General features: G+C 33.4%; 2 protein-coding genes and 1 long non-coding RNA gene across 4 annotated transcripts in view; all 3 read right to left on the bottom strand.

Moving 5' to 3' along the window:
• Positions 1–4,563: 4,563 nt before the first annotated feature.
• Positions 4,564–12,397, bottom strand: part of LOC111399464 (coiled-coil domain-containing protein 1-like) — an 11,385-nt gene continuing 3,551 nt past the window's right edge. The window contains exons 3-4 of one of the 2 annotated variants that reach the window (XR_002703672.1): positions 5,034–5,991; positions 4,564–4,969 (exon numbers count right to left, since the gene is read on the bottom strand). The gene's annotated coding sequence lies outside the window, so the exon portion shown is untranslated. Of the gene's footprint in view, positions 5,992–12,397 lie in introns of both variants that reach the window. The other variant, XR_002703671.1, reaches the window with a different exon arrangement.
• LOC111399466 lies at positions 5,998–7,040 on the bottom strand. Its single transcript, XR_002703673.1, has 3 exons — positions 6,602–7,040; positions 6,250–6,324; positions 5,998–6,161 (listed from the first exon to the last, which is right to left on the bottom strand). It is a non-coding gene; the product is annotated as an uncharacterized LOC111399466 (long non-coding RNA).
• Positions 8,995–11,669, bottom strand: LOC111399465. Its single transcript, XM_023026776.1, has one exon. It carries the CDS (start codon positions 11,385–11,387, stop codon positions 10,752–10,754), a length of 636 nt encoding a protein of 211 aa, XP_022882544.1. The 5' UTR covers positions 11,388–11,669; the 3' UTR covers positions 8,995–10,751.

Below are 12,397 nucleotides of genomic sequence, written 5' to 3'. Positions count from 1 at the left end.
GACACGCCCCCATTTGGCCGCCATTAAATTATATTCCATTATATTCTATTTTTCTCTCTCATATTTTTAACCACACAATCTTTCATAAAATAATATTATACGTAAATCGAAAATTTTTACTTCTTTTTCAACCACTCATTTTTAAAAAAAATACTATTCCAACCATTTTCATCAATTACCCTTATATCATAAAATAAAATTTGAATAACTCATAAAAAATTCAACAAACTTATATATTAGAAACACAACTTATTCACAAGATGTTCCCTTTTATAATCAAGATAAACAAAGTTAGAGTATTTATCAATCTTGAAAACATAAAAATATAAAATAGAAATTTGAAAAGAAGTCAAAACTCTAGTGAATAGAATGAGAAAGAAATGAATCTTTGAATAACAGAGCTTTGACCAATGCATCAAAAAATTAAATTTATTTGATCTCTCTCTCTTGCCGACCATGATTGAATTAATCATTTGGGATTTTAACTACTAGAATATGCTGAAGCTTATTTTTACCTAAAAAATTCTATAAAAATCTAAGGGTCTGTTTTAATCGTAAAGATGAAATTTGGGTGGAAAGAAAATAAATTTCAGGGAATTGAATTACCTAAAAATTATTTTTTTGAGAATTGTAAATTATTGTGTTTGATTGATATAATTTTCCACGTGAAAAATGTTGAAATAAAAGTGTTTTTTGGCGTTCGTTTGGCTTTATTTTACATGAAAATTGTCAGTTTAAGGGATATCCACTTCTACCATTGTTCCTAGAATTTGTTTCCATTGCCACCAAAAAAAAGGGGAAAAAAAAGATCAAAAAATCACCTATATTTTGGTGTTCGTTTGGCATTGTTTTACATGAAAATTGTCAATTTCAAGGATATCCTCTTTTACAAATGTTCCTAGAATTTGTTCTCATTGCCAACAATTTAAAAAAAAAAACAAAAAGCAAAAAAGAAAAAAGGTGGAAAATCAAAAATCACTTACCCCTAGGAAAATAAAAAGTGGAAAATCACGCTTTAAGATGTTGTACCTAAAAATTCATGAAAAATCAATTCCCTAGAAAATTTGTCAATCAAACATGTCAAAAGTGAAAGTTTGAATTCGAATTCCAAGTTCCATAGAAAATTTCGTGCAATCAAACGGGACCTAAAGCTCTTTTTGAGCTCCATCAATTTGAAGAAATTTATATGAAATACTGATTGTGAAGAATGTGTGGTTAAAAAAAAAATTATTTACGTGTAATATTATTTGAACGAAGAATGCTTGGTTAAAAATGATTGTTATAGAAAAATAATGAGAAAGAATGTCAAGTAAAGGATGATAAACTGTTGCTAAATATATATTTTTTAATTTTTAAATAAAAAATTTAAATTCTTTTAAAATTATACTTGTTTTAGTGTCTAAATTTGACAATAAATAATTATTTATCAATATATAACTACATTTCTTTTTCTAGGCTTTTCTAGACTTGGACCTCGATTTTCGAGATGACAAGTGATAACAGCTGACTCTTAATTGATTGGAGCGTACAATTGGATAGGGCTTCAAATGGGCTTCTCGGAGCACCTTTTTTCCGCTTTTTCTTTTAATAATATTCAAATAGGCTTTTAACCTCTAGAACTTGGACATTGCTCATTCAAATTAACTTTTTCTCGAACATAATATACATGATTAATTATTAGATATTTAACAAGCCCAATATTGATAAATTTATCTTCGTTATTTAAATATTTGACCCAAATAAAATTAAATTATCAAATATATTATTTTAGACCCCTCAACTTTTCAAAATAATAAAAATATAGCTTATAGAACATGAAATTCTATTCTACAATTTTTTTTTAATTCATTCATTCATTATTATTATTATCTGGGTTTTACACTAACTCTAACTCTAATTAAGAGATGCAGAATAATTGCACATGAATTGTACAAATTGCACACCATTTGGTATTGCTCTAAGGTTTTCGGTTGGTGATCGAGTCTGATTTTGGCTCCGGACTTGCTACCACAAAGGCGAAAGCCAGTTATTTTGGGTCTATACTTATGTTCTTTCTAGTCGGGTTCAATATTTAGCCCTTGTTTGATCGTGATTCAAATCAAATTTTAGTTTAATTCAAAGTCAAACAATCAATATTAACCATTTATTTATTGGATTCCACAACTTTTCAACCACATATTTCAAAATTTTTTATTAAAATTTACTAAAAATCTAATTTTAATCCCCACCAAATAGAGGTTTTGATTAATATTATTGTTTCTAGATTTTATTTATTTTTCATGAAATCAATATAATATTTCTATTTCTTGAATTTCTGATACATCGTACATCTCTACGGATTTATTTATTTATCTATTTTTAATGTTAATATAGAAGCAAAATCAACAAAACTGGAATCAATATTCAACAAAGCAAAATCGACAAAATTGGAATCAATATATTCAACATAGGCATGCACGTAATAGAAATGACGCACTGAACTGAACGTACGACAAACGTCATGAAGATGACGAATGTGTGCAAAATCAAGATTGTCAAAGATTCAAAGTGCTACAATTGGCTATTCGCTTATTTCCTTAAAAAAATAATTTAATTGTAATTTCAAATTTAATGGAAAAAACATTGTTTTCTATTGCTGCAGAAGGATTCAAACGACTTTTTTAGACCAATCTGCCGACCTTTGACAATTATAGAGAGGCACGCATGAGATCGAGAGATTAGGGTTGAATTTCAAGTGTAACGTGGGTACATTGACATCGTATGACTTAGCCATTAAGCTTACATTTAATGTTAATCTCTAATAATCCTAAAGTAATTAACTACTTCTCTGACCTCTATTCCGCTCGAGAGGAGTCGAAAAAATTATCGTTGAAACTGAAAATTTTCAAATCCATCCATTGAGACTAGTGGCACAGACTAATGCCTTGCCATGTTATTATAATAGAAATTTGATGCAGAGTGTCCATTATAAATTGTTGAAATTATAATGTGATATAAATCAACGATGAATAAGGGGTAGTAATTGTTGAGTTATATCAAATGGTTTCGACCTTTAAATTATATAGAAATAAGCGAGATCCTTGTTGTACGTACTCGAGGACTAACTTGTGATTCGACAAATAAGTTGGAGACCAAGAAGAAAAATTTGCTCTTATTTATATATTAGTTTCTAGAAGGCTTATTATTTAGGATAACATAAACAATATACACCCTAACATCACAAATTTTAAATATAAAATAAAATATAAAAGAAGAGTTGATGAATATTCTGTTTGGTCGATGAAAAAAGAAAAAATGACTTTAATGAAATATGTTTGAAATGACGTATAAAAAGTCTAATATTATTGGACGACCCACCCAATTATCATCTTCTTCTTCTTCCATCTCTCTTTTTTTTTTTTTTGGTTGGTTGCTGGGGGCGGTTGGCAGAGTCAACCAACCAACTTCTTCTGACAAAAAAAATCAGACTTTAAGGCCTGTTTGAGCCACATTATTTCAAAAAAATGTATTATTAAATAGTGATTTGACATCATTTCAACCATACATTATTCAATAAAATAATATTACACACAAATCAAAAAAATTTCCTAATTTTTTAACAACACATTTCCTATCAATACACTATTCAAGAATGCATTATTATCAAAATAATGTGGCTCAAACACCCCCTAAAGTAAAATTTCTTGAATAAAAACAAATAATTTTATCGACAGCAATGAAAAATAAATAAGTTATTTGACAGTAAAAAAAAAAAAATTAACTTTTTAACTTAAGCCCTCATTTGGACTCCATTAAAATTAAATTATAGAAAAGAATATATTTTCAAATAATGATTTTTTAAAAAATTTGTCATTAAAATAGAAAAAAATTAATGTACACATAATATTATTTTATTGAAAAATATATAATTAAAAAAAAGTATAAAAATATATTCAATAAAGTGGAGAATGTTAGCCAATCCTGGTCCGTCAACATCATTCATGTCCTTTCCATGCATATATTTTATTTTTCAAATTGAGTAATATTGTCAAGAAATAATTCACATTTTTTCTCCAACTACTTTACATCATCGTCCCTTTCAAGTCTGTTGCTTTCAGTACTTTTCCAAATTATTACTTAAAAATTAAATGTTTAACTTATTAATAAATTTTCTTCACCTGTCAAGAAGAGCCTTTTCACGTGTCATGATATTACGTTTTCTAGTACAATTTCCTTGCAGCCTAATCCCAATTGAGAATGGTCAAATATTACGGACATATATTTCAACATAAAAAATAAAAATGAATGAGAAAATAAAATTTCAAGATTCTGTATCACTAATACTGAAGATGACATCTAATATTACTCAATACTCATTACGCATCGCTCTACGTGGTGCGACAGTCCAATGGAGAGCCTCCGTCACATCGGTTGGCCCACCCTCACCTAATGAGGTGAGGTAACGCAAAGTGGTTGGGGCTCCCCATCGAGCGATCGCATCGCCACCAAAGTTTTTTGTATGGACGGGGTATGAAGGCCTCAAAGCCAGAATGGTTTTCCCAAAAAATTAAAGAAAAAAATCTATTTTTTCACTCTATCCGTCTCATAGTCGAAATTACAGAGGCCATATCCATTGGACCATTGCCATTCGAAGGAACATCTAACACCATTGGAAACCATCAAAGAGCACATTTTTCCCATAGAACCTTTAAACAAAGATGTCAAAATAATACTTGAAAGTTTGATTCTATGGCCATTATTTAAACACGTGGACCAAAAATGAAATTCCAAGCCTACATATTCTCACATGGTTTTGCAGCATAGAAAGTCGGCTATACCACTGAAGCAGATTTCTGGGTTCTGAGGCCAAACAAATTTTGAAATATCATGGATGCATCAGGCGGAAGATTCATAGGCTGATGTGCCATAAAATTGACAATCTTTTCATGAACATGATACCGGCATTATCAAGCCCAAGGAATTTAGACAACTGTAAAAATGCATATTGGGATGAGTCAAGAATCAACTACATAATGAACCCGTTGGCAACTTACCGGATCTTGCGACTCTTTGAGGCATGCCGGTCGACAATTCTTCTTTCTTTGTCTGCAATCTTTTCATAGCATAAAAAGCTGTCTTTGTCACCAATCAAGATCGAAATAGATAAGTAGTTGTCGATTCATCAATTCTTTCTATTCAGCTAGTGGCCACTTCTAAATATCCATAAAACTCCATGGACAATTGTTTAGGACCGTAAACTTAGAAAAGACTCGGACCAGGTTTGGTTCTGCCTTAGAAAGTAAACCAAACATGCTCTCATGGAAGGAAGGTGGCTTGGGGAATTTCGATAGCTGGAGAGTTTGCCGTTACATTTATGGTTTCGTGCAGACAAGTTGTCTTCATATCCTTGGAAGGGATTAAAGTGCAAGATGAACTTGTGCTACTGTTTGGGAGAGATTCAGTAGCCATTTCAAGTTGATGGGATTGATGGGCAACAAGTGGAATTTAAAATACTAACAAAGAAATATTGAGCTGCATAAAAGTAAGCTAATTTGAAATTGATTAATTCCTCTTTTTCTAGTGATATGCCCTTCAAAAAAGACCATGCTAGAGGTGAATATAGCGGAAAAGGTAGAATCTCAATATTGAAATTAAGGTTGTCAAATCCTCGGGAGAAAAAGAAACACAATAAACACCTAATGAAGTTAATAAAAAATAAAAAATAAAAAAATCCTCGAATAACAAGATTGGGTATGTGTAAATAATGTCACTCTGCCACCTCAAAAGTAGTCTAACTAATAGCACGTAAAATATAAAGGGAAGATAGTAATAAGTCTAAAACAACGGACCATACCCTAAACAAATCCATTTCACGTTTGCTCAGCATGGTATGGTATATATTAAATGCCAAAGCATCTTACCAGATGATGCTGGATCAATTGTCTCCAAAAACTCCCTTAGTAATTGTTGATAGAATTCTTCAGGGTCACCACTTGCATTTGCATTTGTGTCCTGATGAAAGTTATACCATCAGTTAAATTGAGAAAGGAATATTTTCATCAGCGCCACACCTGTTGTAACTCCAGTATGGAATCCAAGGTCTTTTTTGAGAAAGTGATTAAATCAGAGTACGCTTCACAAACTCCATTAGTAGAATCATAGAATGAGGACCTAATTGGTTCCTACAAATAACATCTTTCAAATACAACGTCATAGTGAAGTACATAAAATTTCGAATAATAGTTATATATATTAGAATCCAATATGAACCTGTCAAAGCCTGTTAGAACTAGAGAATGCTTTTTGCAGCAAGAATCTAAATTCGAGTGTTTTGTCCCAAAGAGCCTTTCACACGATTAGGAAAAGATATCAGCAAGCCATCTCAGTAAAGTCAAGTCAGAAATGGTTTAGGAGAAGAGGGTGAGAGAAGGGAACAACCATGAAAACAGAGCCAATATGCTCCCTTACTATTAGATCACAAAGAAAAAGTCTTTGGTAACCAAAAAACCGTTTTGCTACATTTCTTAGAAAGAGGTCACCAGAAAAATGAAAAAAAAAAAATGTGAACTGAGGTAAAGGTGCTTTATTTGAATGATAAAATGCTGATTAAAAAGCTTCACACCCTTTGATTTTTTACTGCTTGGCCTTTTTGAATATCCTCATCCTTATGGCCCTTTACATTTCTCAAAAGATCTCTAGTGAACAAAGTAGTAAGTTTGCATATAATATACTTTTACAAAAAATTGCCCTAGATAGTCAATAATGCAGTGTCATTGTAAACAAGAATGAAGAGAGACGAGTATGTTGGAGGAAAGATGGGTTTACTAACTTGGATTGGCTAAGGCTTTTAAGAAGACAACACTAATAGGAAGAAGAAAATGAAAAAGGAAATTTGTATTTCTCAACTTCAAAACTTTACACATTTTTTGGCTTGTTATAAAATGGGGGACACTACCCCTTTATATAGTGTTTATATGAAGATTCTAGTCCTCACAATTTTCTAGAGACACTTAGACTACACATCAAGATATTTTCCTAGAATTCTCTAGATATTCTTTATAAAACCACTTATCTTACTTAGATATTTATATAGATTTTTCTAGATAATGTTTCTAGAAATGCTAGGCATGTTGGGCCTTTTAATTGTTTTGGGCCTATAAGCAAAATCCTTAAACCCATATTATTTAGTCCAAAAATCAAGTTTACTACTCAACATCCCCCCTTTAAACTCGATTTTGCTACTCCAAGTAGAGTTCTTAACTTGCGGAACACATCATGCTTGAGTGGTTTAATGAGAATGTCCGTAATTTGCTCCTGGGAGGTTACATATTTCAGCTGAACTTCTTTCTTTACAATACTTTCTCTTATGAAATGATATTTTGTATCAATGTGCTTGCTTCTGTCATGGAATACTGGGTTCTTTGCCAATACCAATGCCGATTTGTTATCAACATGGATTTCGATTGGTTTTTCTTATGAAACTCCAAGCGTCTTCATTAAGTTTCTAAGCCAAATCGCATGGCAGACACTTGATGTAGCTACAACATATTCAGCTTCACAGGTAGATAGTGCTACAATCGATTGCTTCTTTGAGCTCCAAGTGAAAGCTGTGTCGCCCAAGTAAAACACATATCGAGTCGTACTTTTTCTATTATCACTATCTCCACCCCAATCGCTGTCACTATATCCAACAAGTTTGAATTCATTAGATGATGAATAGACTAATCCATAATCAAACGTACCTTTGATGTAGCGAAGAATTTTCTTTGCAATTTTCATATGGGTCATGGTAGATGTCTCATATAGTGACTGATGAGCCCAACTCCAAAAAGATATCTGGTCTTGTGCACGTCAAATATCTTAGACTTTCAACAAGACTCTTAAAAAGTGGTGGGTTTACTTTTTCACCTTCATCATTCTTTGACAACTTGGTTCCGCATTCGATGGGGGTGTATACAGGCTTGCAATCCTTCATATTGAATTTCTTTAGAATTTCTTCCGCATCTTCTGCTTGTGAGATAAAGATGCAATCCTTCATTTGCTTTACCTCAATCCCAAGATAGTAGGCCATAAGACCGATAACCGTCATCTCGAATTCTTAAGCCATGGCCTTCTTAAACTCAGTGATCATACTTTGATTATTTCCTGTGAATATAAGATCATCTACATAAAAACAAACAAGCAAAATATTTCCTTTCTCATTTACCTTCGTATAAAGAGTATACTTGTGAGGGCATTTTGTGAAATTATTTTCTAAGAAGTACTTGTCGATTCTACTATTCCATGCCCTTGGAGCTTGTTTTAATCCATATAAAGCTTTTTTTTTAATTTTAAGACTTTACATTCATGTCCTTTTATTTTATAGCCAGTTGGTTGCTCCACATAGATTTCTTCTTCAAGATAACCATTTAGAAAAGCTGATTTCACGTCCATTTGAAATATCTTCAACTTATTTTGCGCTGCAAAAGAAATAATTAATCTTATGGTTTCTAAACAAGCAACATGAACAAATACCTCTTCATAATCGATTCCCGACCGTTGGTTGTAGCCTTTGACAACCAATCTTGCTTTGTATCTTTCTACTTCTCCTTTAGCATTCTTCTTTGCCTTGTACACCCACTTAACTTCGATTGCTCTCTTTCCTTTGGGAAGAGTTGTCAGCTCCCATGTGTCATTTTTCTCAATAGCCTTAATCTTTTCATCCATGACATCTCTTCATCTTTTATTTTGCGCCGCTTCTTCATACCCTATTGGTTCACAATCGGCAAAAAAATAAAAAAGTGTGAGATCATTTTGATTTTCTGGTACCTCATATAGCTCTTGTAGGCTCCTCATCCGTGGTGTCCTTTCGCTTGAACTTTCTCCTTGTGAAGGTGATGGAGAAGCATCTCCATGAGTAGGTGATAGAGGTGGACTGATGATCTCTTACTGCTCTCCATTCTCTTGTTCTTCTTCATCAAAAAATGGTAAAAAGTCATAGTCTTCTTCTTGGACACCCCAATCCCAAGCTCCTTCTTCATCAAACTCGACATCTCTACTTATGATGATCTTCTCCTTATTTGGATTATACAACTTGTAGCCTTTAGAGCGAGAATCATAACCGATAAAAACATACCTTTCACTCCTGTCATCTAGCTTGGACCGTTTTTGATCTTGTATATGAGCATATGCAATGCTCCCAAATACTCGTAAGTGAGAGATGCTGGGCTTTCTTCCACTCCATCTTCTTGTGGTGTCTTATTCCACACACTTCTAGAAGGCGACCGATTAGACAGATACACGGCGCAATTAACAGCTTCGGCCCAAATTTCTTTGGGCAATCTCTTACTTTTGAGCATACAGCGGGCCATATTAAGAATGGATCTATTCTTTCTTTCGGCTAGTCCATTTTGTTGTGGAGAGTATGAAATCGTCAATGGGCGACGAATTTCATTCTCCTCACAATATTTCTCAAACTTTTTGGACGTGAACTCTCCTCCTCTATCCGATCTCAAGGCTTTTATACTATATCCGCTTTTTTTTTTCAACAAGAGTTTTAAACTTCTTAAAAGTTTCAAAAACTTTCAATTTTTGTTTGAGAAAATAGACTCAAGTCTTAATACTAAAATCATCAATAAAAAGAACAAAGTAATTGCTCTTACCGAGAGAGCTTGGATTAATTGGCCCACAAACATCCGAGTGTACAAGTTCTAGTGACTTCTTAGCTCTTGTAGATGCTTCTTTTGGAAAACTTTTCCTCGAATGCTTTCCAAGTAAGTATCCTTCACATAACTAATCCACGTGATTTATTGGAGGCAAACCTTTCACCATCTTCTTTTTACTCAACAACTTTAAGCCTCCAAAATTAAGATGCCCAAATCTCAAGTGCCTTTTCCAATGCCTAGCATGCTAGCCGACCCTACTCTACTCAGAGCAAGACAGCAGACAAAGCCCCCAGACGAAACTGTGGAGACTAAGATACTAGGTTCAAAGTGGATATCAAAATATGCTTAACACAGACAAATTCAAAGCCAAGCAGAATCTTTAAAACAAGCTTTTAAGCATTTGGCAACATCATTTTGAATGCTTAACGCAAACATTCTCTTTCTTGTCATAGGTACTTTGGCAATCAAATTTTCTCTTTGATCTCTTATTGAAAGACTATGATCTTTCAAATGAATATCATAGCCCTTCTCTAAGAGTTGTCCCAAATTTAAAATGTTATTCTTCATATTGGGCACATAATAGACATTTGAGATAAATTGATGCGTACTATTTTTCAAGCGAATCAAGATTTTACCTTTTCCTTTCACTGGGATCTTGGATTCATCTTCAAAGGTAATGTTGCCACTTACTGATTTATCAAGCTCTACAAACATATTTTTTCTTCCACACATATGGTTGCTTGCTCCTCTATCCAAATACCAAATGTTCTTTTCTCTGCTCTCTTCACCTTTGTAAGTCAACAGTAGTACAGGATCCACTTCACTTTCTCGACAAGCATAGTTGGATTTCTTCTTAACTTGGTTAGTAATATTTCTACATTTTGAAGCATAATGACTAAGTTTTTGACAATTGTAACATTTAATTTGAGATTTGTCATACCTTGGCTCTTCATTTTGTATCGTACCTTTTCCTCTTCCACGACCTCTGGTGGAAAACAAGCTTTGTCTTCTTTCCTCCTAGTAGAATGCACTTTTTTCTCGATCTTGGCCTCGTCCTCTTCCTCTTTGGCTTCTTCTACGGTCGAACCTTCCTTCACCCTCGTTCAAAGTGAGCTTTGTTTGAAGAGCTTACTTTAATGACTCTTCTTTCACCTTCTTCTTTAGTCTTTCCTCATGGGCTTGTAAAGATCTCATGAGTTGATCGACACTCATATTGTCTAGATCTTTAGATTCCTCAATGGCTACAACTATGTAGTCAAATTTAGAATCTAAAGACCTAAGTATCTTCTCAATTACTTGAGTGTTGTTCAACTTTTCTCCATTCCTCTTTAATTGATTAGCAATAGCCAATACTGTAGAGAAGTAATCAGAAATTGATTCCGATTCTTTCATATGTAAAGCTTCAAACTCACCTCGAAGTGTTTGGAGTCGAACCTTTTTCACCTTCTCAACTCCTTTGTGGGAGTTTTGCAAGATCTCCCATGCTTCTTGACTCGTAGTAGCACAAGCTACTTTCTCGAACATGCTTTCATCTAAGGCTTGATAGATGAGGGTGAGCGCTTTCTTGTCCTTCTTCCTTGCATTCTTCAAACTATCCCTTTGTGCTTGGGATAGAGCGATCTCGTCTTGTGGCTCCGTGTAGCCCTTCTCTACGATCTCCCATGCATCTTGTGTCTCAAGCAACGCTTTCATCCTTATACTCCAATTGTCGTAGTTATCCTTGTTAAGTTGGAGAACTTGAAAAGGAATCATCCTACTTGTCATTTTCACAAGAACCTTAGAGCTCTGATATCAGTTTGTTGGAGGAAAGACTGGTTTACTAACTTGGATTGGCTAAGGCTTTTAAGAGGACAACACTAATAGGAAGAAGGAAGTGAAAAAGGAAATTTGTATTTCTCAACTTCAAGACTTTACACACTTTTTGGCTTGTTACAAAATGGCGGACACTACCCCTTTATATAGTGTTTACATGAAGATTCTCGTCCTCAACAATTTTCTAGAGACACTTAGACTACACATCAAGATATTTTCCTATAATTCTCTAGATATTCTTTATGCCCTTGTTTGAGCCCCATTTTGATAGGAAAAATGAATTTTTAAATAGTATATTGATGTGAAATGTGTGGTTAAAAAATAAAAAAAAGTTTTGAATTTACGTGCAATATTATTTTATTTAAGAATGTATGGTTGAAATTATGTCAAAATACTGTTGAAGAATTCATTTTCTCCAAAGAATGGGGATCAAACAAGGGCTATAAGACCACTTATCTTACTTAGATATTTATATAGATTTTTCTAGTAGATATTTATATAAATTTTTTTAGATAATGTTTCTAGAAATATTAGGCATGTTGAGCCTTTTAATTGATTTGGGCCTATAAGCAAAATCTCTAAGCCCATATTATCTAGCCCAAAAATCAAGTTTACTACTCAACAAAGTAATCGAATAGATCACTAGAGGACATTTATGATACTAGTACCATTTACATTTGGAAATATAAACAAACAATTTTACATCAAAGTCGGCTCTCCAGAAATGAGCAATGTCATTTAAATCACTGAGAACACAGTTCACAGAAACTTTTACAAGCATTGTGCCAGCAAAAAATATACTTGGGGTACTTATAGCCCAATAGAAAGTAGCATCTTCATCACCGCTTAAGCCAAAAGCTATTTTCTGAGATCAAGGCCTAGCTCAAGTCAAGAGTGAAGCCTCCCCACGTCAGTGAATTGAGTTTGGCTTTGAGTCTCATCAGGGAGAGGGGTGAAATTCC

Source organism: Olea europaea, chromosome 9 (assembly GCF_002742605.1).
Source record: "Olea europaea var. sylvestris chromosome 9, O_europaea_v1, whole genome shotgun sequence".
Classification (NCBI taxonomy): Eukaryota; Viridiplantae; Streptophyta; class Magnoliopsida; order Lamiales; family Oleaceae; genus Olea; species Olea europaea.
Note: the sequence above shows the minus strand (reverse complement) of the source record. Positions and strands in the feature narration are given on the sequence as shown.

Coding starts and splice junctions, on each gene's coding strand:
- LOC111399465 (XM_023026776.1), bottom strand. CDS start 11,387: ATGACAAGTAGGATGATTCCTTTTCAAGTTCTCCAACTTAACAAGGAT.